The following is a 26,449-nucleotide window of genomic DNA, read 5'->3' on the forward strand; positions in this document are numbered from 1 at the left end:
AATATCTCAAGCTGAATTTGAATTCAGGTTTTCCTTCCTCCAGGCCTGGTTCTCTACCCACTATGCTATCTAACTATCCCATCAGTAAAATTTCAGTTTTTCAGACACGTCTGACTCTTTGAGATCCCCTGATTCCTCCCCCCCTCCCCCAAATGATCTTGTATTTATTTTTTAGGAGAGGCAGTATGATCTATGACTGAAGCTGGCCTTGGAACCAGAAAAATCTGGATTTGGGTCCTATTTTTGCACATTGACCTACATCCAACCATCTGCACATGACTGCAAGTCATTTAACCTCATTGCTTTCTAGACATCTCTTTAAAGTATAGAGAAGGTGTCAATTTGCATTGGTAGAGGGACTTTCCTCATTTGGGAGTTCTCTTTAATCAATGAATTCAGTCCCATTTCATATTTTCTTCTGTTTTTATATTCCTTATATATGTACATGTTGCTTCCCTCTATAAAATATAAACTTATGAGCTTATGGAGGCCTGGACTGTTTGATTTGCATTCTTTTATCCCTTTTACTAGCACAGAATAGGTACTTAATAAATGCTTGTTTGATTAACTACATAATTATTCATGTGGAGGTTGAAAGTATGATAAAGAAAGCAGAAGTAATATTAATAATGATAATAATTCATATTTATATATCCCCTTAAGATTTCTAAAGTATTTCATATGTATCATCTCATTTAATCCTCACAACAGCTCTGGAAGGTAGATATTGTTAATATCCCTATTCCACAGGTTAGGTGACTTGCCTAAGATCATATAGCTGGTAAATATCTGAGATGAATTCAATCAAATGCTGTATCTGCTTTGATAGGCTGCTTTTTATCCAAGAGGACATTGATTCTTGTTGCTTTGAATAAACTAAAAAGTGCTGGGATGACCCCTTAAAAAAATAAAGATTCATGATATCTTAGCATCATACGTCTAGAATGAACCAAAGAGACCATCTAGTCCAGTTCCTTCATTTTACAAATGAGATCCATTTTACATTTACTGAGGCCCAGGGAGGTTTAATGATTTTTCTGCGCTCACAGGAAACATCAGAGGTGAAATCTGAATCCAAGTCCTCTCAGTATAGGGTAACTAGGTAGGTGGTGCAGTAGATAGAGTGTTGGGCCTAAAATCAGGAAGATTCATTTTCCTGAGTTCAAATCTGGACTTAGACCTAGCTGTGTGACTCCATGCAAATCACTTTTCCTAAGTTTACTCATCTGTAAAATGGGAATAATAATAGCACCCACCTCCTGAGGTCATTGTTGGGTTCAAATGAAATATTACTTATAAAGGGCTTTTAAGCACCACGCCTGAAACAAAATAAGGGCTGTATAAATGTTCGTTATTGTTGCTGTTGGGCAGCCAAGGGGCATAGTAGATAAAGTGCAGGGCCTAGAATCAGTAAGACTCATTTTTCTGAGTTCAAACCTGGCCTCAGACAGTTGCTAGCTGTGTGACCTTGGGCAAGTAAGCACTTATCCCTGTTTGTCTCAGTTCTGAATCAGTAAAATGGCTTGGAGAAGTAAATGGCAAAGCTCTCCAGTAACTCGGGGGTGGATGGGGGGGGGGGGGGAGGAGCAACAACCCTACATGGAATCCCTAAAAGTCAGATAAATGAAATCACCTGAACCTCTCACTGCAAAGCCAGATCTCTTTTCATTGTGCCACATGGACTGAGGGTGGCGGGTGGAGGAGGAACAAACCCTCCAAAGATAGGGGAAATGATCAGCATGTGAAAACCGACAAAGAAAAAGCATGAGACCCAGAGATATCCCTTCAAAAAGATAATTTGAGGACAAATAAAGGAAGTCCAGTTGGGTACAATAATCTCTTACAGAATTTGTTACACTGCCTCAGTGTATCTGAAAATAGACATATCATATCACTACAGTACAGCCTTTAATCAGAGATATTTTTCAACGTGTTTGGATACTTTTCTCTTCTATAAGGTTTCATTTTAGGATGTGGGAGTTGATCACAATTCTATGATCATAGAATTCAGGAAAGAGTTAGATAAGTTTGTGGATGAGAGACTTAGTACATTCAACAGGAATTAGAATGTTTGGGAAATCTTTCTCTAACCTTGGGAAGTTGTCATTAAGATCTCAGGACCATAGATTATTTATTTATTTTAATAATAATAGCTTTTTATTTTTCCAAACACTTGCAAAGATAGTTTTCAACATTCACCCCTGCAAAATCTTGTGTTTCAAATTTTCTCTTCTCTCTTTCCCTTCCCTAGGCAACAAGTAATCCAATATAGGTTAAACATGTGTAATTCTTCTAAACACATTTCCACATTTGTCATGTTGCACACACACACACACACACACACACAAAAAAAAACCAGATCAAAAGCAAGGGGCGGGGTGGGGGGGGGGGGGAGGATGCAGGAGGGGAAGGAAACATGAGAAAGAAAAAACCAAGCAGACAACCAACCCCACAAAAAGATGAAATTGCTATGTTTTGATCCACATTCAGTCTCATAGTTCTCTCTCTGAATGCAGATGACTTTTTATCACAAGTCTATTTTAATTGCTTTGAATTATATCACTATTGAAAAGAGCCAAGTCCATCACAGTTGATCATCACATAATCTTGTTATTGCTATTTACAATGTTGTCTTGAGTCTGATCACTTCACTTTGCATCAGTTTGTAAGTCTCTCCAGGCCTTTCTGAAATCATCCTGCTAATTATTTTTAACAGAACAATAATATTCCTTAACACTCATATACCATAACTTATTCAACCATTCTCCAGCTGATGGGCATCCACTCAGTTTTCAGTTCCTTGCCACTACAAAAAGGGTTGGAACAAACATTTTTGCACATGTGGGTTCTTTTCCTCTTTTTTATGATCTCTTTGGGATACAGACCTAGTAGAGACATTGCTGGGTCAAGGGTATGCACAGTTTGATAGCCCTTTGGGCATAGTTCCAAATTGCTCTCAGAATGGTTGGATCAGTTCACAACTCCACTAACAATATATTAGGGTCGGACCATAGATTTAAAATGAGAATGGACCTCAGAAGCCATCCATTGAGAAAATAGAATAATTGTGTTCACTTTCTGCTGAACTGTGTTGGACAACCCTGTAACAACCTGCCTCCAGTATGACTTTTAGTAATGTTAAGAGGCAAAATGCATAGAGGACAGGACATAGAACCTGAGTTCAAATCCAGCCTCAAACACTTATTAGCAGTGTAACCTTGGGTGAATCATTAAATTGCTGCCTGTCTCAGTTTTCCTCAACTGCAAAATGAGAAAATAATAGCACTTATCTCTCACAATGGTTGTAAGAATCGAAAAGTATCTGTAAAGTAGTTAGCACAGTGATTGACACGTAGTAAATGCTTAATAAATGTTTATTTTCTTCCTTTCATCTTCCCCTAATAGTTTCTCACATCTATAGAATGTGTCCCAAAAGCCACAGTACAGTTTTAAGTTTTAAAAGCACTAAGACTTTAGGGACATGAAGTAGGAAGTTTTAAGGTTGATGGAGTGCTTTTCTCACCAAAACAAAACAAAAAACCTCTATTAGTTAAGTAAAACAAATTTAATATCCCCTTTTAACAGGTGGCAAAACAGTCTGAAAAAGGTAAAATTACCTACTTACCTAACTTAAGTTAGTGTTGGAACCAGAATATGAACCCATAATTCCTGACTTGTATCTCAGCATTCTTTCCTTTTAAAAAACAATCCCCTAAAATAAAATTTGATTGTTTTGATTGATAAATATATTTTATATTATTTTAATTTCAAAACATATCCTTTCTCCTCCCCATATAATAAATTGTCCTTTGTTATAAAGGATAAAAGAAAAAGAAAAAAAAAAGACAATTCTTCAAAACCAGCATAACTGTGCCTAAAATAATATGCATAATTCCATACTTCTAGACTTCCATTTTTGAAAAAAAAAAGATGTACAACATTATTGCCACTAGATTAAGGTTCGTTTAATCAGAGACCTTATTACGAATCTGGATGATCATTGGTCTGATTCAGTGCAGCAATTTTGATTTTCATATGAAAATAACAAAAGAACAATTCATTCATAACAAAAAGGAGAGAAATAGAATGAGGAAAAGTCTCAGCCATAAATAACTTCTGTGAAAAATCTGGTACTTAAAACCTGTAAGGAATTGGCACAGATTTTTAAGCATTAACAACCATTCCCCAATGGATAAGCAGTTGAAGGATATGGATAGGAAGTTCTACAAAGAAGAAACAAATTTTTAATAACTACCTGGAAAAATAGGAATTAATAATAAAGAAAAATTCAAGTTAAAACAACTCTGAGAGGTAAACCTTGAATTGGTAAAAGTAATTAAAAACTATAAAATTTAGAATTGTTGGGTTGTGGAAAGACTAACATTGTTGTTAGAGTTGTGAATTGGTGTAGCATTTTTGAAAAGCAATATTCATATACAATAATTTTGTACACCATTTGACTCAGTGATCTCTCTATCCCTTAAGAATGCTATTGCAAAGGAGGGAGAAGAGGCAATAGATTTTAGTGGTTTTATCCATAATAGGCTATACCTCCCTCAAAACCCCAAATTGAAAATGATTCATAGGTTCAATGACTGGAGAATGAATGGCCACAGAAATGTGGTATATGGGTATAGTAGAGGATTGTACCATAAGAAATAACAAGTATAGGTTACATATGAAAGAATCTTGAGTAAAGAAAACAGAATAAAGATATAAAACTGACTACAATTATGTAAAATTTCATCAATGGTAACAGCTGTATCTGCAATAGCAACAACAAAAATATGCAAAAACAAGAGATCAGAAGAATGAGTCAGTGTGATTCTAAAGACCAAATTTGACTCCAGAGAAGAGAAACTAAATATATGTGACTCATTCCTATTGTTGGGAAGGTAGAGAACTATGGGTGCAGAATTTGCTGTCAGACACAATGTATCAGTTAGTTTTGCTGAACTGTTATTTGTTGTTTTTTAAAACTTTGTTATGAGGGAAAGTTAGCTGGATGGAGAAGGGATATATTCAGAATAGAATATGTATTACAAGCAAAAGACATCAATACAATGTTGTTTTGTTAAATAGGAAGATACTACAAGTTGTTTTTAATCATTTTGTTTTATTTTGTTTATTTAATTTTATTGTTTTTTATTTTAATTGTTTTATTCATGTGCACAATTTTTTTTTTTTTCAAATGGATCAGTAAAGGGGGACTCTTGGTAAGAAAATTCCCTCTACTAATGTAGATCAGTAACTGCTCTGAAATTTTATAATCTTCAGTTTTATATCTGGCACACTTAGATGTTAAATGACTTGTCTAAGCTCCTGCAAATTAGTATGTAGCAGAAGCAGTTTTCCTGATTCCTAGGTCAGCTCTCCCTACCTAATATACCATAATTGCTTCTCTGATGAACGAATATATTTGAAACAATTGTAAATAACTTAGAATTTATGTTTTTATTTAAAAGGTTAGGTATGGAAGAGACAAATATGTTGATGCCTTATCATAAAGAAATAACTGAATTTACAACAATACCTTGTCTAGTCATCCATACCAAGTTAGGACAGAATGTAGGTAACTTACTCAGGATTACACAGTGAATTAGTAACAAAGCTTGGATTAATTTTGCCCAGATTGCTTTGAATAGCAAGTTCAGAACTCTTTCTCATGTATCTTTAATTTGTAGTAAAATAATAATTTAAAAAAAAAAACTTCTAAGTGAATTCTGCCTCATTCTTCTGTTTCAGGGACTTTTAGGGGGAAAAGGGATAGAAATACATTGAAATACCAGATGTTGAATAATTAACCGAGAGCACTATGACTTAAGCTTAATCCAGGCACTATAATTTCTTAAGAATTGAACCATGAACTATGGACTATGGACATACAAAACAGGTGTCATACTCATGCTTTTCATCTGAGTATAGCTAAACAATGGATAATCTTTAGAGAATGCAGAAAAAAATTGAATGAGAAAAGTACCAAAGTAGCTGGGAGAGAGGGGATACAAAGGAAGGATATTGATGAGGTTCTACAGTACTGGGAGAATCCATGGCCAAATTGAAAGGAGGAAGGTGTGATGTTCTGTGAAAGGTAAAATAGTAATAAAAATTATAGAAAATTGAATATGTTTTTCCTGAATAGTATTTTATTTTTCCAAATATATGTAAAGATAATTTTCTATTTTTCTTTTTTAAATCAAAGCTTTTTATTTTCAAAATATATGTATAGATAGTTTTTAACATTCATCCTTGCAAAACCTTGTGTTTTAAATTTTTTCTCCCTCCCTTCCCCTCACCCATATATTGAATTACTTGCTTCAAATGGCAACTAATCCCATATATGTTAAACAAAATATGTTAAAAGAATGTGCAGTTCTTCTATACATATTTCCACAATTATCAAGTTGTATAAAAAAAATCAGACCAAAAAAATGAAAAAAATGAAAAAAAACCAAAAGCAATTAATAACAAAAAAAACCCCTGAAAATATTATTTTGTGGTCCACACTCATTACAACTTCATTGGAACTGGCTAGAATTGCCTTATGGTTGAAAAGAGCCATGTCCATGAGAAGTGATCATAAAAGATAGTTTTCAACATTCTTTTTTGTAAGATTTTGTGTTTCAATTTTTTTTCTCCCTTCCTTCCCCCTCCCCAAGGCAGCAAGCAATTTGATATAAGCTAAACACGTGCAATCCTTTTAAACATATTTCCAAATTTGTCATGGTGTGCAAGAAAACTCAGACCAAAAGGGAAAAAAAAACACGGGAAAGAAAAAAACAAACATAAAAAAAAAGGCGAAAATACCATTCTTTGATTCACATTCAGTCTCTATAGTTTTCTCTTTGAATGTGGATGTAAGCCAAGTCTTTTAACAAAGTATTAGAAAGAAAGCTAAGATACTACAGTGTTTTAAAAGTCAGGTCTGGAGTCAGAAAGACTTATTTTTATGAGTTCAAATATGGCCTCAGATACTAATTATGTAATGCTGGACAAGTCATTTAAGGCTCTTTGCCTCAATTTCCTCATCTGTAAAATGCACTGGAGAAGAAAATAGCAAACCTCTCCATTATCTCTGAGAGGAAAATGCCACATGCAGTCATGAAGAGTCGGATATAACTGGAAAATGAACATCAACAAAAAAGAAAGGAGGAAAGAAGTGAGGGAGGTAGAAAGGAAGGAAGACAGAAAGAAAGAGGGGAGAAGCATTATATCAACAACATGCCATTATATCAACCATGTCTCACAGAAAATGCAGTATTTTCTACCACCAGTGTTCAGACTGAAACAAAAAGAAAAAAAAAAAAAAAAAGAGGGAGGGAGGAACTCCCTCTCACCTCTTCCCTGAGGTCCAACTTGGTCTTGATTTTATAATGTACATTAAGCTTATTTTGTTTTGTTCATTTATTCTTATAGACATTGTGTATATTGTTTTCTTGGCTCTACTTCCTCTGCATCGGTTTACCAAGTATTCTTAGATGCTTCTCTGCATTCTTGAAATTTGTCATTTCTTTTGGCATAGTAAGATCCATATAATCAGTGGAAGAACATTTCTTAAGGGCTATTTGTTAGGCAGGCCAAAAGGAAAGTCTCCATAGTTCTCTCTCTTAATGTGGATGTAAGCCAAGTCTTTTAACAAAGAATTAGAAAGAAAGCTAAGGTTTTTGAAGGTCAGGCCTGGATTCAGGAAGACTCATATTTATGAGTTCAAATATGGTCTCAAGTTTCTCAAGAAACTTACCTTTTTACTTTTACAGATGGGAAACTGAGGCACCTAGAGATTAAGTGAACTACTTAGGATCACTTAGCTTATTAAATGACCGGGCTAGGATCTAAATGCAGCTCTCTAGATCCATTGTTCTTTCAGACTACTCATACATAGCAGGAACCCAGGCTGTGCTCATGAGGAGCTTGCCCCTATCTAATACAACTCAATTCCCTAATCATGTCTTTAGCTCTAACTAAGCATATTCTTTTGGGGAAGTGGTTTGAAACTTCCTTTTTGTCTTCAATCTTTTTGATTTCTGATAATGTCTATGGATTTTCTCAGAAAGTTTTAAAATACTTTTAAAAAAATACTTTTAAAAAAAGGACCTAAGATTACCATGGAAGCCAGTTATATTAAAGTTATCTATCTATCTATCTATCTATCTATCTATATCTCTATCTATCTATCTATCTATCTATCTATCTATCTATCTATCTATTAACTCCTCCCCAGTGCTAAGATTGTTTTATTTTGTTGGTTTTGGTTTTAGTTTGGGATTTCTTTAAAATGATAGTATTAAAAGAGAAAAAAGTTGTTTTTAAAGTTTATAGACCTTCATTAAGTATCCCTGGTGTAGAAGCATTGCTGGGAGTTTGACTCTGGGCAAAATAATTACTTATTAAAAAAAAAAAAAAGCTAATAACTTACATTTGTTCAAAATCTTAAAGTTTTTCAGAGTATATTAATTATCTTTTTTATTTTTAATGATAATCACATGAGAGAAGTTGGACAAGTTTTACTCACTTGTAGATAAAGGAAAGAATTCCTGAATTTATCCAAGATCGAAATGGAATAGGGTGATATGTAGCTGGTGCCTCCTGGTCACATGCTTTTTCTATAACCCCCATGGCAATGAGAGGTGTATCCACAGGAAGATAGTTGCCAGGATCCAACCTTCTATTGGTAATGCATTTAAAAACACACTCAATAGCCCCACTTCTCCCTCCCCATCTTCTTTCTCCTAGCTGAGACCTGGTTAATTGCCATTTACTAGCTCTGATGAGCTCTAGACAGACGTTGTCCCAGAGAGATGTGTGCAATGGGGAGAACGGTGGCAGCTGGTGTGAGCAGCCTGGGAGTGGTCTAATGAATCATAAATAACAGCTGTCGGGTTCCATCTCCAGCCTGCATTACTGAAAGGCAAGAAGGTCTCCCCTTGATTTGGAAATTGCCCTGCTCTATTCTCCCAACAGGAGGCAATCTCGTCACCTCTTGCCCCAGCATAGAGTAGGGTCAGAATGGGCATTTGTGAAGGATCTGAAGGTGAGCATCTTCCTTCCCTCCCAAAAAGAGATACATTTTTATCTTTTTCTGTCACACACAAAAAAACAAAAAACAAAAAACAAAAAACAATGTGTTAAAGACTGAATGGATTGGAAAAGGACTCTTGTACCCATCCCACTTATGACATTAGCTTTTGACAATTTCTCTGGTCAGTTCCTCTACCTTTTGTCCCACTCCAGCTTCTTTTTACATGGCTTATTTTAACATGTGGCTACTTATTTCCAGGAGATAGAGCCCTTCTGCAGCTTTCATTTTCACTTATGAAAATGGTCTTCCAGTCCTTAAAGGCTGAGTGACTTGCTATCCTCTAGTTTGTGTCAGATGCCTTTCTCACTCTAGGATTAGCACTCCAGCTACTGGACCATCTTGTCTTTCACATGTCTCAGCAGAAGCATTCAACATCTTTAGTAAGTGGCCATCCTCTTGAATCCAGATCCTCCTGAATCTCAGGTCAGCTTTTTATGCACAGTGTAACACACAGCAACTTTTGGATGATTGCAGTAAGTAGAGTCCTGGATTTGGAATCAGGAGCACCAGTCCAAATCTGGCTTCAAATAATAGCTGTGGGATCCTGAACAAGTCATTTAGCTCTGGTTTGTTTCCATTTCCTCATCTATAAAATGTGGATAATAGTAACTCCCAGAGTTGTTGTGAAGATAAAATTGAGATAGTAAGTATAAAGTGCTTAGTACAATGCTGGCACATAGTAAGCACTACATAAGTGTATTTTTTTATTTATATTATAGTATATATATATATATTTAAACAATTGCAAATAACTTAAGGTTCATGGTTTTCTTTTTAAAAAGAGTGTGTTGAGGTTTTGCAAAGCTGAATATTGAAAACTATCTTTGCATGTATTTTGAAATTAAAAAGCTATTAAATTTTTTTAAATTTTTTAAAAAAGAATATGTACGAGTGTATGGGAAGGATTGACAAATAAATATTCTTCTGCCCCATTGTGACACAAAAATGACTCTGGATTCTCCAAGGTCATGAAAAAGAACCTCAAGTACAAAAGTTAGAAGGGGCATGATGCTTTGAGTTCTGTCCCATCCATTTGGGAGAGACCTTGACCACCAACTGTAAGATCTATGCAATTATGACTTCCTGAGCCAGGGATACTCATAGAATAGTCAAGCTAGAAGAGTCCTGAGAGCTAATCTCAGTAATTCCATCATTTCTTTTCCTTTGGGAAAAAAAATGTTATTAGTATAGGTTTTTGCATCAAATTCATGTTAAGATATATTCCTACCCTCTCAACAAACCATCCTGGGGAATAATATTTAAAGGAAAACAATAAAACAACAAATCAACAAAACCAACTAATATTGTTCAATATAGGATATGTACTGTTCCCCACCCCATGCCATTCCCCAGCTGCAAAGAAGGGATCAACTCCTTGTTTTCATAGAAAAGGAATTTGAGACCTCTGTTGTTTACACAGTGAAAAACAGAATGGGGCCCATACCTGGGTCTTCTGACTCCTAACCCAGTCTACTTTTCACTGACTTAATCATCAGTGTCTTTTATGAGTTTCCCACTTGGTGCCAAGGGACAAACCTTAATTCCTCATTGTCTTTCAGCTGTCTGAATGAGAACTAGTCTTTTTCCTAACTGAGAAATTACCAAGAGAATCAGGGAAGGAACTATCTACTGGGTTTGTGGAGATGGGATGGGAAGGGGAATTCAGTCACTTTTCAGAGCTGGGGTGTCTCTGTAGCAGCTGCCATTGTTTGCCCCATAGGCAATACTATTGGGCAACTCAATGATGTTTGCTCATCCATCTTGATATGAAAAGAGACTCAGAGACAGAGGAAGGAAACATGGCAACCTTGTTAAAATTTAGTCAGGGAGCTCAGTTTTAATTAACTGAGGGAAGGGTGTGCTGGTTTTATACTGTGATTTGTCCCAGAGGTTTACTCATTGTCCTCACTGTGTCCATCTCTCTTCTTCTTTCTTGAATCTCCTAGTGTTTTTTCCCCTTCAAAGTGACACTATACACCCTAAAATCTAAAGAATTCATTTATATTCACCAGTTACCATTTGGTGCCTAGCTGTATGCTAGGTATATTAGGGAATACTAAGACAGATCTTTGCCTTCTATAATTTTAAGCAGAGACAAATTCATAGAATCATAGACTTAGATCTAGAAGACATTTTAGAGATTACTGAATTCAATTTCTTCATTTTCCAAACAGGAATATTGAGACTTAAAGAGTTTAACCAATTTGACCAGAGCCACATAGCTATGTCTAAACTTTATCCAGCTATTCATATTCCCACCCAGGAAACCATTAAAGAACAATATACGCTGTATGCATTTGTGTTAGATAGCTCTCTTTATATCTCTCCTCTCTTTACCTAGACTTGGCCTGTTTTTTAACACTAGAATCTCACCCAGAGATCTATCCTCCTTAGCAACAACTTAATATTCTCATATGAACATCCTTAATGTCTGCTAGAGGGCAGTCAGAGGATATGCTGGTCCCAGAGTCAGGAAAACTTCTCTTCCTGAGTTCAAATATATCATCATTTTACTCCGTGTGCCTCAGTTTCCTCCTCTGTAAAATGAACTGCAGAAGGAAATGGCAAACCACTCCTGTATCTTTGTCAAAACAACAACAAAACCAAACCAAAATGGGCTTACAAAGAATAAGACACAACTTAAAAGTCACTGAACTGAATGTCTGCTAGACCACCCAACCTTTTGTCTTCCGAGTCCTTTTTGTGACTTACAGAGTGATTTGCTGCAAAGGAATTGTTATGAGATTCCATAACATCAGATGCTTTGTATACCCTCAGAGGATGTCTGTCCCCTGTGACCAGTCATCCAGTTGATGGGAAAGCCCAGGGTCTAATCCCTTTGCTTGCTGTCTGTGCCAGTTATTTGGCACTTGTCAGCTATTGCCTTCTGCTGTTAGTTATCATTTCATGAATCTAATTTTGCCTTCCTCATGAGACGCTCAGCTCCCTTTTGGCAGAGATGGTAGTGAAAAGTCTTAGAATGAAAAATCTCAGAATGTTAAAGTTAAAAGGGACCTTCAAAGTTAGATAATCCAATATTCTCTTATTATCAGTCAGTGGCACAATGGACAGAACCCTGAGCCTGAAATCACAAAGATTCCCTTTTTTTTTGAGTTCAAATCTAGCCTCAGACACTTCCTAGCTGTGTGACTCTGGTAAGGCACTTAACCCTGCTTGCCTCAGTTTTTTTATCTGTCAAATGAACTAAAGAAGGAAATGGCAAGCCACTGGTATTTTTGTTAAGAAAAATCCAAATGAGATCACAAAGAGTCAGACATAGCTGAACAAAAATGACAATTCAACAGCCTTATTTTGTCAGGCAGTTAACTAGGATTTATTACACACCTACCATGTTTCAGGTACTGTGCCAAGTGCTGGGAATACAAAGAAAGGCAAAAAATGAATAAATTCATGTTTCAAGGCAGCTCAGAATCTAATGGAGGAAACAGCATGCAAATAGGTGTGCAAACAAGATATAGATGGGATAATTGGGGATATTGTCAGAAGGAAGACACTGAGATTAAGGAATATTAGTGGGATATTATTTGAGACTTGAAAAAAAGTGAGTGATATTTGGAAATGGAGACGAGGAGGGAGAGAGTTAAGACAAGAAAAATTGGGAAATAGTCAATACAAGGAGAATCAAGGAAGTCAGTGTTCCCGAACCAAAGAGTAATGAAGGGGAGATGAGGGCCTTGTGCTCTGTAGTTTCTATGCATCCTCCACAATTTATAACATACAACTATTATTTCAATTTAACTAATTTAGTAAAGTGCCTACTCTGCGAGCCACTACACAAGGTGATACAAAGACAAAAAAAGAAATCATTCTCTTCCCTATCTTCCCTCCCCCTCCTCCTTGCAAAGGAATTTGCCTTTACTAGGAAAATACAGCATGTGCAAAGATGAGTAAATATGAATAATTTTCAAAATTTTATTATTTAAGCATTTAAAAAAAATTTTGTGCTCTAGATTCTCTCCCTTCTGTCCCACTCTCTTACCTACTGAGAAGGTGAGCAATATGATTTTAATTATACATGTGAAATCGTGTAAAACATATTTTCATGTTAGATAGTATAGGATAATTTGAGGGGAAAGATGCTTATGATAATAATAACTACTATTTATATAGTGCTTTAGGTTTGTAAAGCACTTTTCAAAATTTATCTCACTTGATTCTTGCAACAATTCTGGGAGGTAGGTGCTGTTATTTCCTAGGAAGTAAGTAATATAATTTTTATTACAGATAAGCAAACTGAGATTGAGAGAGTCTAGTTAATAAGAGTTTTAAATGAGATAAGGTGAGATCTTTCAAGACAGTTGTGAAAATCGAGTAAGGCTTCATCTATTTCAAAGTTTGAGTAGGCCTGAAGGACTTTAAGTCAAGGGCATACTTAAAGTGTCTCCTCCCTGCTATTCTCCTAAGGGCATACTTAAAAGTCTCCTCCCTGCCATCCCCTTAAGTACATACTTAAAGCCCCCTCCCTGTTATCCCCCTAAGGGCATACTTAAGCTCCCTTCTTGTTATCCTCCCTATTTCAGCCAAATATGGGCAACTATGTACTTATTGGTCAAGTTCAATTTCTTGGCTAGTTCCCGCATTTAGAATGTAAGATCCTCAGCCAATAAGGGTGAGGGTCAGTGGTGGCAGGGGGAATTTTCGTTAGGGATTAAAAGCGTAGACCCTGCCCCCTACAGTGCTTCCTCCCTCGATTGTCTGCTCGATGGGTGGGACTCCTGATTCTTGCGAGAACGTATAATAAATAAACTTTGCTTTGGTTCTAGAGCTCTATCCAGTCTTTTTTTATTAATGGTTTCTGACCCTCACAGTCTGAAGATGGATTTGAACTCAAGTTTACTTTTTTTCCCTTTTAAAATAGTATTTTTCCCAACTACTTGTAAAAACAATTTTACATTCATTTAAAAATTTTTTTGACTTCCAATTTTCTTCTCCCCTTCCCCTCCCCATCTAAGACAGTAAACAATTTGATATAGGTTATATATGTGCAATCTAGTAAAATATATTTCAATAATAGTCATGTTGTAAAAGAAGAAACAGATCAAAAGGGGGAAAAAAGTGAAAAAAAAAGTGAAAATAGTTTGTTTTGATCTGCATTCATTGTCCATAGTTCTTTTCTCTGGATATGGATAGCATTTTCCTGTCATGAGTTTTTTGGACTCATTGTCCTTTGGAATTGTCTTGGATTATTGTATTGCTGAGAAGAGTTAAATCATTCATAGTTGATCATCACACAATATTGTTGATACTGTGTATGATGTTCTTCTGGTTCTGCTCATTTCAGTTCACACCAGTCTTTCCGTAAACTCAGATTTTCTTAAGGCCTATTGCTCTATTTTTTGTACTGAATAGCTGCTTTTCATAGGGATGACCCTTCTTGATCCCAACTATTCCTGGACATCTGGAGATTGTTGTGTGATGCAGTTAAAAAAAATAAAAAGTTGGATTTTGAATTAAGAGTAATTCAAATTTCAGCTTTGCCACCTTGACCGCGGCCTGTAATCTTATCCACTCTCAGGAAGATAAAAGGTTGGATTAGATGACCTTCCATGCCCTTTTCTGCTCTAGATTTCAGCTTGTTGATCCTATAATCTAATCAGTTTGGGGAGGTATGTTATGCTGGAACCAAGGTCTAAGGTAATAGTGAATCACAGATCTGGGAGGGGCCTCGGGGACTATCTAATGCAATCAGTGGAAATTTGAATTCTTCCTCCTCTTCCCTATTGCTTCCCCTGCTTCTTTCCTTGTCTCTAAAAGTTCCTGTTCGTTGAAGTTTGGGAGCCAGGTGAGAATATGCTTAGTGTGGGCAGGGTCTGAAATCAGAAAAAGAAGAAACAAAATAGAAGACAAAATCAGGTTACGGACTAAGGTCATGAGCAGAGGTCGGAGTTTAAGGATGAAAAAGAAAACATGTGAGAATCAAGAGCAGGATTTTTTTGGGGAGAGTATTGTGTGGGGCGGGTGTTAGACTGCCTTTCCCAAGTTAAGTGATCAGAGACATCTTCAGGTACAGTTCCTGCAGGGAAAGGCTGCAGTCCTGGGAGCCATCCCAGCTCTGGCCATGTGCTCTTGAACCTGACAAGGCAAAGCTTGTTAAAGGTTAAATAGCAAAAAAAAACACAAAAAAACAAAAAAAACCAAACCCTTTCATTGGATAGACTAACAGGAAGTAACCATCCTTGACCAATGGGTACCAATGTTGTCTGCTTCCTATGAGCATATCACTTCCTGTCACTGACCAGGGCTCTTGGCCTTTAGACCCCTAAGGCCAGAGATCACGTGACTTCCGGCCACATGACCCGATCTTCCGGCTCTGCAGACCTCTGGGAACAGGGATCATGTGACTTAGGCCTAGTCTGACCTACTCTATCTCTTAGCCTTTTTGAGAAATCTCTACGCGGTCCCATTCAGGGTGGTTCAGATCTGTGATTTAATTAGCTTGAAGGAATTTTCTGAGGGAGACCCCCATCACCCATGTAGACTAGTAACCTGTTTGTTGCTTATAGTTTCAGAGGGTTGCCTGGGGGCACTAAGTGATTTGCTTATGTGTCAAAAATAAGACTTAAATCCAAACTGTAGTTAAGATGAAAAGCTGAAATCAACCATCCAACAAGTAGCCCATAGTGCCATTAGTGGACATACAGCCCCCTCGTTTTACAGATGTGGAAACTGAGGCCCAGCAGGCCACAGTAATCCTGGTAGTAGGTAACTGACTTGAAATGCAGACTCAAAGTTTGGCCCGTTCCTCACTAGGCCACGGCCGCCTTCTCAGGGCCAGAAAAACTTGGAAAACAAGGTTTTGCAAGGGTGAATGTTAAAAACACTCTTTGCATGTATTTTGAAAAAAAAAATTATTGTAAATTAAAAAAAAATAACATAATAAAAAAATGCCAGGATCCAAGGAGACAGGTGGAAAAGGCTGTATTTTTCCCCTAAGGGAATATGGCAAGTAGGTGTGACTGATCCCCAAAACTAATTGCTGGGTATTCCTTTAGGTGATGGTGATACAGTTCCTGCCCCTGTTCCCAGGCTCTTTGGGGGGAGGGGAGGGGGCCGCCAGCTCTCAATGATGGATGGTGTTTTTAGTTAAAGTGCTTTTCACTCTTCAGATGGAAGCATTTCACAATGGAGACAGATGATGGTTATTACTGCTGAGAGAGTGGGGCTTTTATCTCCTTTGGCTGGCGGCCCCCTCTCTCCCTCCTTCCTCCCTCAGACCACAGAGGCCGGGGAACGAGGGAGGGAAGCCCATTTCCTGCATTATTGAGCCAACAAACTCATTCATTCGACAAGCAGTCGTTGGGTATCCGTGATATGCCAGGAACTGTGGGGGTGACTGAAGAAGACAGTCTTTATTCTAGAGGCGCTTATAATCTCCTTGGGAGTACAAGACACACACTTGAGGAGGTAAATAGTGACACAAGACAACCATACATAAGGTGTCACAAGGCAGCATTTTCCTAAGTACCCAAGAAGTGGACCAGCCAGTAGGTGCTTTGGGAATTTGGAATCACTCAAGTTTGCAAACTGGGCTGTAGTTGAACTGGAGAACCCAAAGAATCCAGGGATGAAGCAGTTAGTTCGGCTCTTGCTTTGTTGTTTGGCATCTCTCTGAGTCTCTCTTCCAATCTGCCTTTCTGACCCTACTCCCGTGTGTTCTAGGGGTAGCCAAGCTGCCCTGTTTTTTCTGCCGTTGCTCACTAATTTCTGAAACATTTCTTTTTTCTCTTGATTCTTCCCATCTTCTGAGAGAGGTGTGTGTAGTTAAAGAGCTCTGCATCAATAATTAAGAAAAGCCTTAGTTCAGATTTCACTTTTGTTATTTACTCTATGATCTGTAATCTCCCTCAGTTTTCTCATCTGTCAAATAGGGATAATACCTTTTCATAGAATTGTTGAAACGATCAGATGCCATAATATAAAGGCTTTAGCAAACCTTAAAACACTGTATGAATGCCATTTATTGTGATGATTACCACCTGTTGAAAACTGCTTTCAAGACGTAGCTCAAATGCCACATTCCGGCAGTTTTTCCTGTTCTTTTAATCCAAATGTGTTCTCTCCCTTATGTGTTAGGTAGTTATTGTTAGGTAGTAAAATGAATAGAATGACTGGCTGGAGGCAAAGGAGACTCATCTTCCTGAGTTTAAATACAGTCTCGGATATTTACTAGCTGTGAGACCCTGGATAAGACACTTGTTCCTATTTGCCTCAGTTTTCTCATCTGTCAAATGAGCTGGAGAAGGAAATGGCAAGCCACTCCAATATCTTTGCCAAGAAAATCCCAAATGGGGTCATGAAGGATCAGATATGTTTCATAGCATTTCAGAGCTGGAAGAAATATCAAAGATCATCTAGTTCAATTTCTTCTAAGTGATACATAAAGCCTTTCTCCAGTATCCCTGATAAATGGATCCATTCTCTGTTTGAATACTGATAGAGTACCTGTTCACAAAGTGGCCCATTCTACTTTTGATCAGTTTTTAGCCAATCCAAATTATTAAGAAATATTTCAATATAAAAGAGAGGTAAAGTCTACTTCTGTATAACTACTGACCATTAAGAAATGAATAGCATAGTGGATAAAGGCTCAATTTTGGATTAAGAGGACCTGAGTTCAAATTCTACTGATAATCTATTAGCTATATTACCTTGGGCAGTTATTTAACTCACTGTTTTTAGGAAGCTCTCAAAGATGGGTTGTGGATCTGCCTTGCTAGAGGGAGTTTCAAACCTGATGAAATGGATAACATCATGTTTGCCTACTCCAGCCCCCCCCCAAAAAAAAAGTTGTTAGAAAGGTTTGTTTTTTTTTTTTTTTTAAATAATGAATTTCTACCCTTTGGGCCACCCTCTGGGGCTAAGTGGACCAGGAACCATCCAGGTAATGGCAATTTAGTAAATTAAAGGTGTCAAATTTTCCACCTGTGGTGCCCAATACTCCTAAGTGCAGCCTGAACCAGATTAAGTTGCTTTTTGAGAAACGTCTGACAAAATAGACCATTATACCATAAAATTGATAATATTAATTTGTGGTTTTCTAAGTCAATATGTAACTGACAGTGTTGGATCTGGAGTCAAAAAGACTGGCCTCAAATATTAGCTAGAAGTCACTTAACCTCTGTCTGCCTCATTTTAATCATCTGTAAAATGGAGATAATCATAGCTCCGACTTCCCGGGTTGTTGTCAGTCTCATTTGAGATAATATTTGCAAAGCACTTTGCAAAGTGAAACACCATATAAATATTAGCTGCTGTCATTATTATATTTTACATGTGATGACTCAAATGCTGAATGGAATCAAGAAGATATTAACATGATAATTAGCAGAGAAAATGTTTGCCCTTGCCAAGTGATCAACTCTTTATGGGCCATGCTGCTAATATCTTCCCGTAGCTAAAATGCTTTTACTCTTGTACAGTCTATTTAAAAAAAAAAAAAAAAAAAAAACAGACCTTCAACTCATTCTTTTTAAAGTATTCAATGCTGAAAATAGTCATCATTAAGAAATCTTTATATACTTTCCATCTAATCAATTTCACCTATTTCCAAGGTGGAGCAGACTGAACAAATCTGAGCATCCTAAATTTACAGACATTCATAAACTTAAGTTTGAGACTCATATGGAATCTTCATATTCCAATTGTTGGTAGAACTCAAATCATTTATTTCCTAACCTTAAAACAATTCACTATAACTCATAATAAATACCAAGAGCTAGTTCTTATTTATTATCAAAATAGACAGTCTATTTTAATAAAGTAAGTCTAGGGGAGTAAGTACAACGGTATATGTGAACACAGAGCATTCTGTCCCCTATCTCTAGACTTTCATATTGGCTATTTCTTTTTTTTTTATTCAAGCTTTTTTATTTGCAAAACATATGCATGGATAATTTTTTAACATTAATCCTTGCCAAACCTTGTGTTCCAATTCCCCCCCCCCCCCCCCCCCCCGTTTCCCCTCCCCTCCCCTAGATGGCAAGTAATCCAATATATGTTAAACATGGTAAAAAATATGTTAAATCCTATACACACACACACACACACACACACACACACACACATACACACATATTTATACAATTATCTTGCTGCCCAAGAAAAATCAAATCAAACTGGAAAAAAATGAGAAAGAAAATAAAATGCAAGCAAACAACAAAAAGAGTGAAAATTCTATGTTGTGAACCACATTCAAATCCTAGAGTTCTCTCTGTGGGTGTAGATGGTTTTCTTCATCATAAGACAATTGGAATTGGTCTGAATCATCTCATTGTTGAAAAGAGCCACGTCCATCAGAATTGATCATTGTATAAATCTTGCTATTGTCGAGTACAATGTTCTCCTGGTTCTACTTACTTCACTTAGCATCAGTTCATTTAAGACTCTCCAAGCCTCTCTGAAATCATCCTGATCGTTTCTTACAGAACTATAATATTCCATTATCTTCAAGTACCATAACTTATTCAGCCATTCTCCAGTTGATGGGCATCCACTCAGTTTCCAGTTTCTTGCCACTACAAAGAGGGCAGCCACAAATACTTTTGCACATGTGGATCCCTTTCCCTCCTTTAAGATCTCTTTGGGATATAAGCCCAGTAGAAACACTGCTGGGTGAAAGGGTATGCACAGTTTGATAACCCTTTGGGCATAGTGCCAAATTGCTCTCCAGAATGATTGGATCCAGTCACAGTTCTACCAAATGTTGGATATTTCCAATGTCTCTATATATACTCCCTATTTACTTCTTTCTTGGAATCCCTAGAAACTCCCATTTGTATATTGAGCCTTTTCTGATCCTTTTTCTGATTAAGGGGATAATGATAATACCTATTTAATAATAACAATGGCTTGTTGTGGAGATCAAATGATGTGGACAGTGCTTTCTTTTCCTCCTTTTCTTCTTCCTCCTCTTTTTTTCTTCCTCTCTTCCTCTTTTTTCTTTTTTCCTTCCTTTTCTTCCTTCTTTTTTCTTCTTCCTCCTCTCTTCTCCTTTGTATTATTATTATCATTATCTCCCAATTTCTTTTTATTTATTTTGTAAATACTTATATCTGTGTTTGTGTATTAAATAAAAGTTCTTTGAAGGGAGGGTCTTTAATTTTGTCCTTGTATTCTAAGTGTCCAGTATATCCTAGGTGTTTTTGATGGAATGAATGAATGAGAAGGAAGGGTAAGGGAGCTAGAAACAATGAATGAAAATTTCTTATTCACAAGGACTAGGTTGTTCTTTTTGTATTAAGTATGATACTGCTCTTTAGCATTTAGAGCCCTTCACAGACTGGCTCCAGTCTATCTGTTCAAACTTATTTAATATTAACTCTGGCATGCAGTTCTAGCCACCATGACTTTGTGTTTGCTGCTCTCATCTAGCCCGTTGCATTTCTGGACTCTATTTGCTTCTCTCCTCTTCCTCTTGTAATCCTTTTACTCAATTTAAGGCTCCACGGAAGTGACACTTCCTATACTAAGCCTTTACTAATTACTTCCTCCCTTCAACTAATATTGCTCTCACCTCTGAAATAGTTTTGCATTTACTTGGTATATATTTTGTATTTTGAATCTGGCTACAATGGAGCAAGTAGGTAGCACAGTTGATACAGTCTCTGGCCTGGAGTCAGGAAAACTTATCATCCGGAGTTCAAATCAGACCTAAGATACTTCCTAGTTGTATGATCCTAGACTAGTCATTTAAACTTGTTTGCCTCAGTTCCCTCATCTATAAAATGAGGGAACTAAATTAAATGACTTAAGTAAATGTTCAAGGCTAGATTGAACTCAAGTCTTCCTGGGTTCTTTCACATTCAGCATGAGACATGGAGATGGAGAGTTACTGGTACCAGGCAGGAATATTTTAAGAAAATGATTAGAAGTCCTGTAGACTTTCACATCTGTTATCTCTTTTGATCCTCCCTCATTCCAAACCTGTATGGACTGGGCAGGGGGGGGCTCATCATCCCTCTTTTCTGAGAATCCTTATGGTGATTATTCAGTTGTATCTGACTCTTTGTGACCCTATTATAAGGGTTTTTTTTGACAAAGATATTGAAATTGTTTTCCATTTTCTTTTCTAGTAGATTAAGGTAAATATAAATTAAGTGATTTATCCAGAGTCACATGGCTAATAAGTATCCAACGCTAGATTTGAACTCAAAATATTTTTGATTTCTGGCTCAGTGTTCTATCCACTGAGCCACCTTATTGCCTCCTTCCAAAAAACCTTGCCAGAATGTCCTCTATCTACATAGCATCCTGGTTTGTCCCATGTCCCCGGCTTGGTTATGTTTCTTTTTAATCATAGAATGAATGGGGAGGGAGCGAGGTTTAAAAGCAAACCTTGTCCATGAACATATGAAGGTTATTTTATTGAATGATTTTTTAAAGTAAATGTTCCATTATCCACCTGTTGCTTATTGCTTTGGATCATCTGTAAAATCCCAAACTGGCATTTCTCTGTCTGACACAAATATTTCCAGGCTTGAGCACACCATCTGGTGGTGTGAGAAGGCATAATTAGGAAGTTCAACTTTTTTTTTTAAATCACTGATTATATTCCAAAGTCAAATAGTGTTATCAAAAGTCATCTAATGCTATTGATTATCCATGTCACTGCCACTTCTCCATAGTGTGCACAATTAAGCTTTGTCTATATTGTAGAAAATGACAATAACAATACATCATGTTATATGGCCCTTTAAGTTAATAAAGCACTTTCCTCACAAGAAACCTACAAGGTTTCTTAGTATTATTATCTCATAGATGAAGAAGCTAAAATTCACAGAGACAAAGAGATTTGCCTAAGGTCACATAACTAGTTAATTAAAACTTTTACCATCTCCCTCCTATGTGAAGGTAGGGGACTAATATTGAGGAATGGTATATATTCTCTGAGATATTAGTTTGTTTTACTGGCTTTTTTTTTTTTTTGCTTTTGTTACAAGGTAAGACAACAAATAGGAGATTGGGGAGGAGTATTTTCAGAAATGAATATGATACAAAAATAAAATATATCAACATAAGTAAAGGTTTATTTTGGCTTCATGATACATAACAGGAAAGTCTTTGAACATTTCTCAGAAAATTAATACATCATAGCTTTAGAGCAAAAAGGGACTTCAGAGCTGGGGGATGGAGAAACTGAGGCCAGGAGATCTGAAATGCCTTGCCCAAGATCACATGCTTCTTTTGGAGTGGCAGATGGGAATGGACTGCATGACCTCTAGGGAACCTTTTCTAAATCTGTGATTCCCTATGTGATCAGTAACAAGTCACATAATCTTGAACTTCAGTTTCCTCATCGTAAAACAATTGGATTAAGATTGGATTAAATAGTTCTTAAGATTCCTTTTAGCTCCCTAGGAAAAATGAAATATGCATTTATTAAGTACCTACAATGTCAAGTATTATGTTAAATAATTTACAGATATCTTCTTTGATCCTTCCAACAACCCTGGGAGTTAGGTGCTATCATTAACCTCACCATCACATTTGAGGAATTGAGGCAAGCAGTGACTTGACCAGAATCACCTAAATAGTAGACATCTGAGGCTAGATCTGGATCCAAGTGTTATTGTGGACACTGGGCCTTCTAGACTTCATCTATGTGTCTTGAGACACTGGGGTCTGCCTAATACATGCTTCCTCAAAGGTAATCAGTGGTTATCCATTGGCAATGATGGATGCATTCAGAAGTCTCTTCTTTCTCTTCCCAGAGATCCTTCACTATTACCTGGACTGTTCTGCTGGATACATAAACCCCTTTCAGCAGGTGAGTAGTTCACTGGCTATGATCTGTATTTCTCTGAGGCCAGATACACTTTCTTACACACTAAAACCATAGCATTCTGGGAAAGGGGGATCTTTGGAGTTTTCCATCTGATCCTCAGCAAGTCTAGGAACAAAATGTCCTTCCTTTCTTATTCTGGTTCCCAATGGAGAGGGAAGGCACTCAAAGACTGAGCCAGCTTGGTCTACCCTTCCTTCCCTCCACTGCTAAATCCATTCAGAGATGAAACTCTTAGACCTCAGAAACATGATTGTGCTTGTGGTGAACAACAGAACCCCAGAAGGTATCAGGAGGTCACTGGGTTGTCATAGGGAAGGCAAGCCTGAATAGAGTCTGGGACAGGCCAGCTTCTCCCTAAGGGAATCTTCCCTCCTATTGAATCTTAGCTTGATTTCTTGAGACTGATCCAGCTTTTCCCATCCATCTCTTATGATGATCATTGCCTCTTATGTTTTATTCTTATAAAGTTTAGAGAGAGCCCTGGCTCATGAGTACCAGTGAGAAAACTGATGAATTTCTCACAAAATTGCTCTGAGCCCAATAGCATGCTAAGATTGAGTTCCTGTGAGAAAAGGAACTGCTGATCATTTGTAGTAGCAAGTTCTCTGAAGGAAGTTTAATATTGTCCATGAATAAGTCTCAGCAGTGGGCAATAGTAAAAGGAGAGGGCATAATCAAATGTATTTTAAAAAGCCAGGGGACATCAACTCCTGTAGTAAGATCGCCCTGTTCAACAGAAACTTCTGGTAAAATCTGGAAGTCATAAGGCAGAAATTAGGCTTAGCTTGATCTATCATACACAGTATGTCAGAATAAGCTCCATAAAATGACCCAAATATAAAAAGTCAGATTGCAAATTGGAGGAGGGGAAAAGCAGTACCTTTCACTACTGTAGATAGAGGGAGACTTCTTAACTAAACAACGGGTAGAAATGATGACCAAAGGAAAATGGACAATTTTGGTTACATAAAATTTGAAAAGCTTTTGTAGAAGAAAAATCAACATGGTTAAAATGAGAAGAGAAATAATCAGAGAATGGAGAAAGAAAGGGAGCCTTCTTCTCCTGGTAGTAGATTATATTACTTACTACAGTGCTTTTTTTGAGTTGGGAAAGCAATTTCACATCTTTTACTGTATTTGGTTATTTATTATGGTCAGTCCATAAAGTTAGATAGGGTAGGTGGAATTATATGCATTTTACAGAAGAAAACAGTCTTGGAAAGATTAAGTGACTTGTAGACCACAAGGTGATGTAGTGAATAAGTGTCTTCAGATATTTACTTAGCTATAGGTGATCTTGGACAAATGATTTGTTTTCTTACTTTTTTTTTTTTTTTTTTTGCTGAGGCAATTGCAGTTAAATGACTTGTCCAGGGTCTTCCTAGCTAGGAAATGTTAAGTGTCTGAGACCAGATTTGAACTCAGGTCCTCCTGACTTCAAAGCTGGTGTTCTATCCACTTAACTGTCTCTCTGATTTATTTTCTTATCTGTAAAGTGAAGATAATAATAGCACCCACCTGAAAGGTTTGTTATGAGGATCCAATTATAATCATCATCATCATCATGATCATCATTATAGCTAACATTTATATATATGTTATTTATATATGTTATATCCATGTATCATGCTAAGTACTTTACAAATATTATTTCACTGGATCCTTGCAACAACCCTTCAAGATGGGTGCTATTTCTGTTCCTTTTTTACAGATAAAGAAACTGAGGCAAACAGATGCTAAGTCATTTGCCCAGAATCACAAAGCTAGGAGAAGGCTGATTTCAGGCCCCATGTTGTGTCCACTACACCATATAACTGTCTATCATTATTATTGTTATTATTCTTAAAATGGCAAAGTAACTAACTACCAGTTCAGGTTTCTTTCCACTGCCTTTATTACTTTTTGACTTTCTGAAGTGATTAATTGACAACCAGTTAAGTACAAGAAGGGCAGGAAAAGACTGTCACCTGTAGTGGCAAACCCACTAGCTGTCATATCACAGCCTCTCTTTTGATCCTACTTTGAGGGACGTTTGGGTGATACATTTCCAGGGTGCCTGATGTGAGTAGATAAGTGACTATAAAGAAGTTGGTCCTTCCCTTTGTGGGAGAAAGTCTTTTAGCTAAGACATAGGGGAGGCATTTGGGGAGGGGTTTAAAAACAGTTCAGCTCCTTCTCCCTCTGGGGACTGAGCTGGCTACATTTGTATTGAACAGAAGCTGTCTGGGAGTCACAAAGCTCTGGTGGAAATGCAAGATGATGTTCTGGAGCTCTTAAGGTCTGCACTTAGAGAATACCCCACCTCTAAGGTAAGAGTTGGGAAAAGGTCCTATGGTTTCTTAAACCCTCCTTTACTTATAAACAGGTGGTAAACTCCCTCTCCAAATCTCCAATCTGTTTTTAATGGTCACTTTTTGGTGGTTAGTTTAGAGCACAATGCTGATGAGCATATTTAGGGGTTCCATCCCCAAGTACTGAGCTGGTTAATATCGTTCTATTCGGTGGCCATCACCTTCATTATTTACCTTAGACAGCTCACGTCTTCATTGAAGAAGTCTGTGTGAGAGGGCATGAATGATTTAATTATAATTCATCCCCATCACTGATGGGAGGGGGAAGAAGTCACCCTAGTCCCATAATTCATCCACAATAGACACAGTGCATACCCTCTGGGTCTAAAGATGGTCATATTTTATTCTTCTTGCCTTATTATTTCCAGGATTATCTGATACGCATCCAGGAAGTTCTGAATTCCACAGAAATCAATCTACAGCATTTGACTGCACTGGTGGATTGCCGCAGCCTGCATCTGGTGAGTATCCATTATGGAAGTTACGTTATATAATATTATATAGATTATATATGTTATTAGTAAGTGTCCAATGTTGGATTTGAACTCACGAAGATGACCTTTCCTGATTCTATGCCCAGAGATCTATCTACTGCACCATTCAGCAACTCGAGATTGAACATTTTTAATAAATATTTGAAGCTGTGGCTTCTACTCTGGCTTCTTTCTTAGATTTTGTTTCTTGTGAATTTCTGGGTGTCTCAACTGCAATTCTCTTTCCTTTTTGTTATTATTCTCTATGACAATTAACTTGAAGGCTATATACAGGCAGTCAATGATCTCTTTGCCTCAGCCGAGTCTTCCTGACTCCAGGTTCTGCCCTTTATCCATTCTACCATCTAGCTACTCATATGAGTAGAATTTCAATATGCACAGAAGAGAGAAAGACATCTCAGTCAAGAGAAATAGCATGAGCAAAGACCTAGAAAAGCTTGGAAGGATTCATAAATTGATTTTCTGCTCTCTACTATTGTCTTTTCAGAAGGTGAATATTTGTGATTTGGGTTCTAGCTCTGATTAAAATAACAGGCTCATACCATACGTGTTGCATCTGAGTGGGCTTAGAACTTTGGTCTGTGGGCTGTTGGAGAAGGACCCATAGGATCATGGGATGTCAGAACCAAAAAGGACCCTAAAGTTAATCTAGTCCAATTCTGTAATTTTTGTTGTTCATTTGTTTCAGTCCTGTCTCTGACTCTATTTTGAGATTTTCTTG

General features: G+C 37.1%; 1 protein-coding gene across 1 annotated transcript in view; it reads left to right on the forward strand.

Annotated features, from left to right (window-relative positions):
- The window catches only part of TTYH3 (tweety family member 3), a 181,110-nt gene that overhangs the window by 133,697 nt on the left and 20,964 nt on the right, over window positions 1-26,449 (forward strand). The window contains exons 8-10 of the mRNA XM_052000090.1: window positions 22,810-22,865; window positions 25,100-25,192; window positions 25,603-25,695. Coding sequence (XP_051856050.1) covers window positions 22,810-22,865; window positions 25,100-25,192; window positions 25,603-25,695 — 242 coding nt within the window. The remainder of the gene's footprint in view (window positions 1-22,809; window positions 22,866-25,099; window positions 25,193-25,602; window positions 25,696-26,449) is intronic.

The sequence above is a fragment of the Antechinus flavipes genome, chromosome 1 (genome assembly GCF_016432865.1).
Source record: "Antechinus flavipes isolate AdamAnt ecotype Samford, QLD, Australia chromosome 1, AdamAnt_v2, whole genome shotgun sequence".
Lineage (NCBI taxonomy): Eukaryota > Metazoa > Chordata > Mammalia > Dasyuromorphia > Dasyuridae > Antechinus > Antechinus flavipes.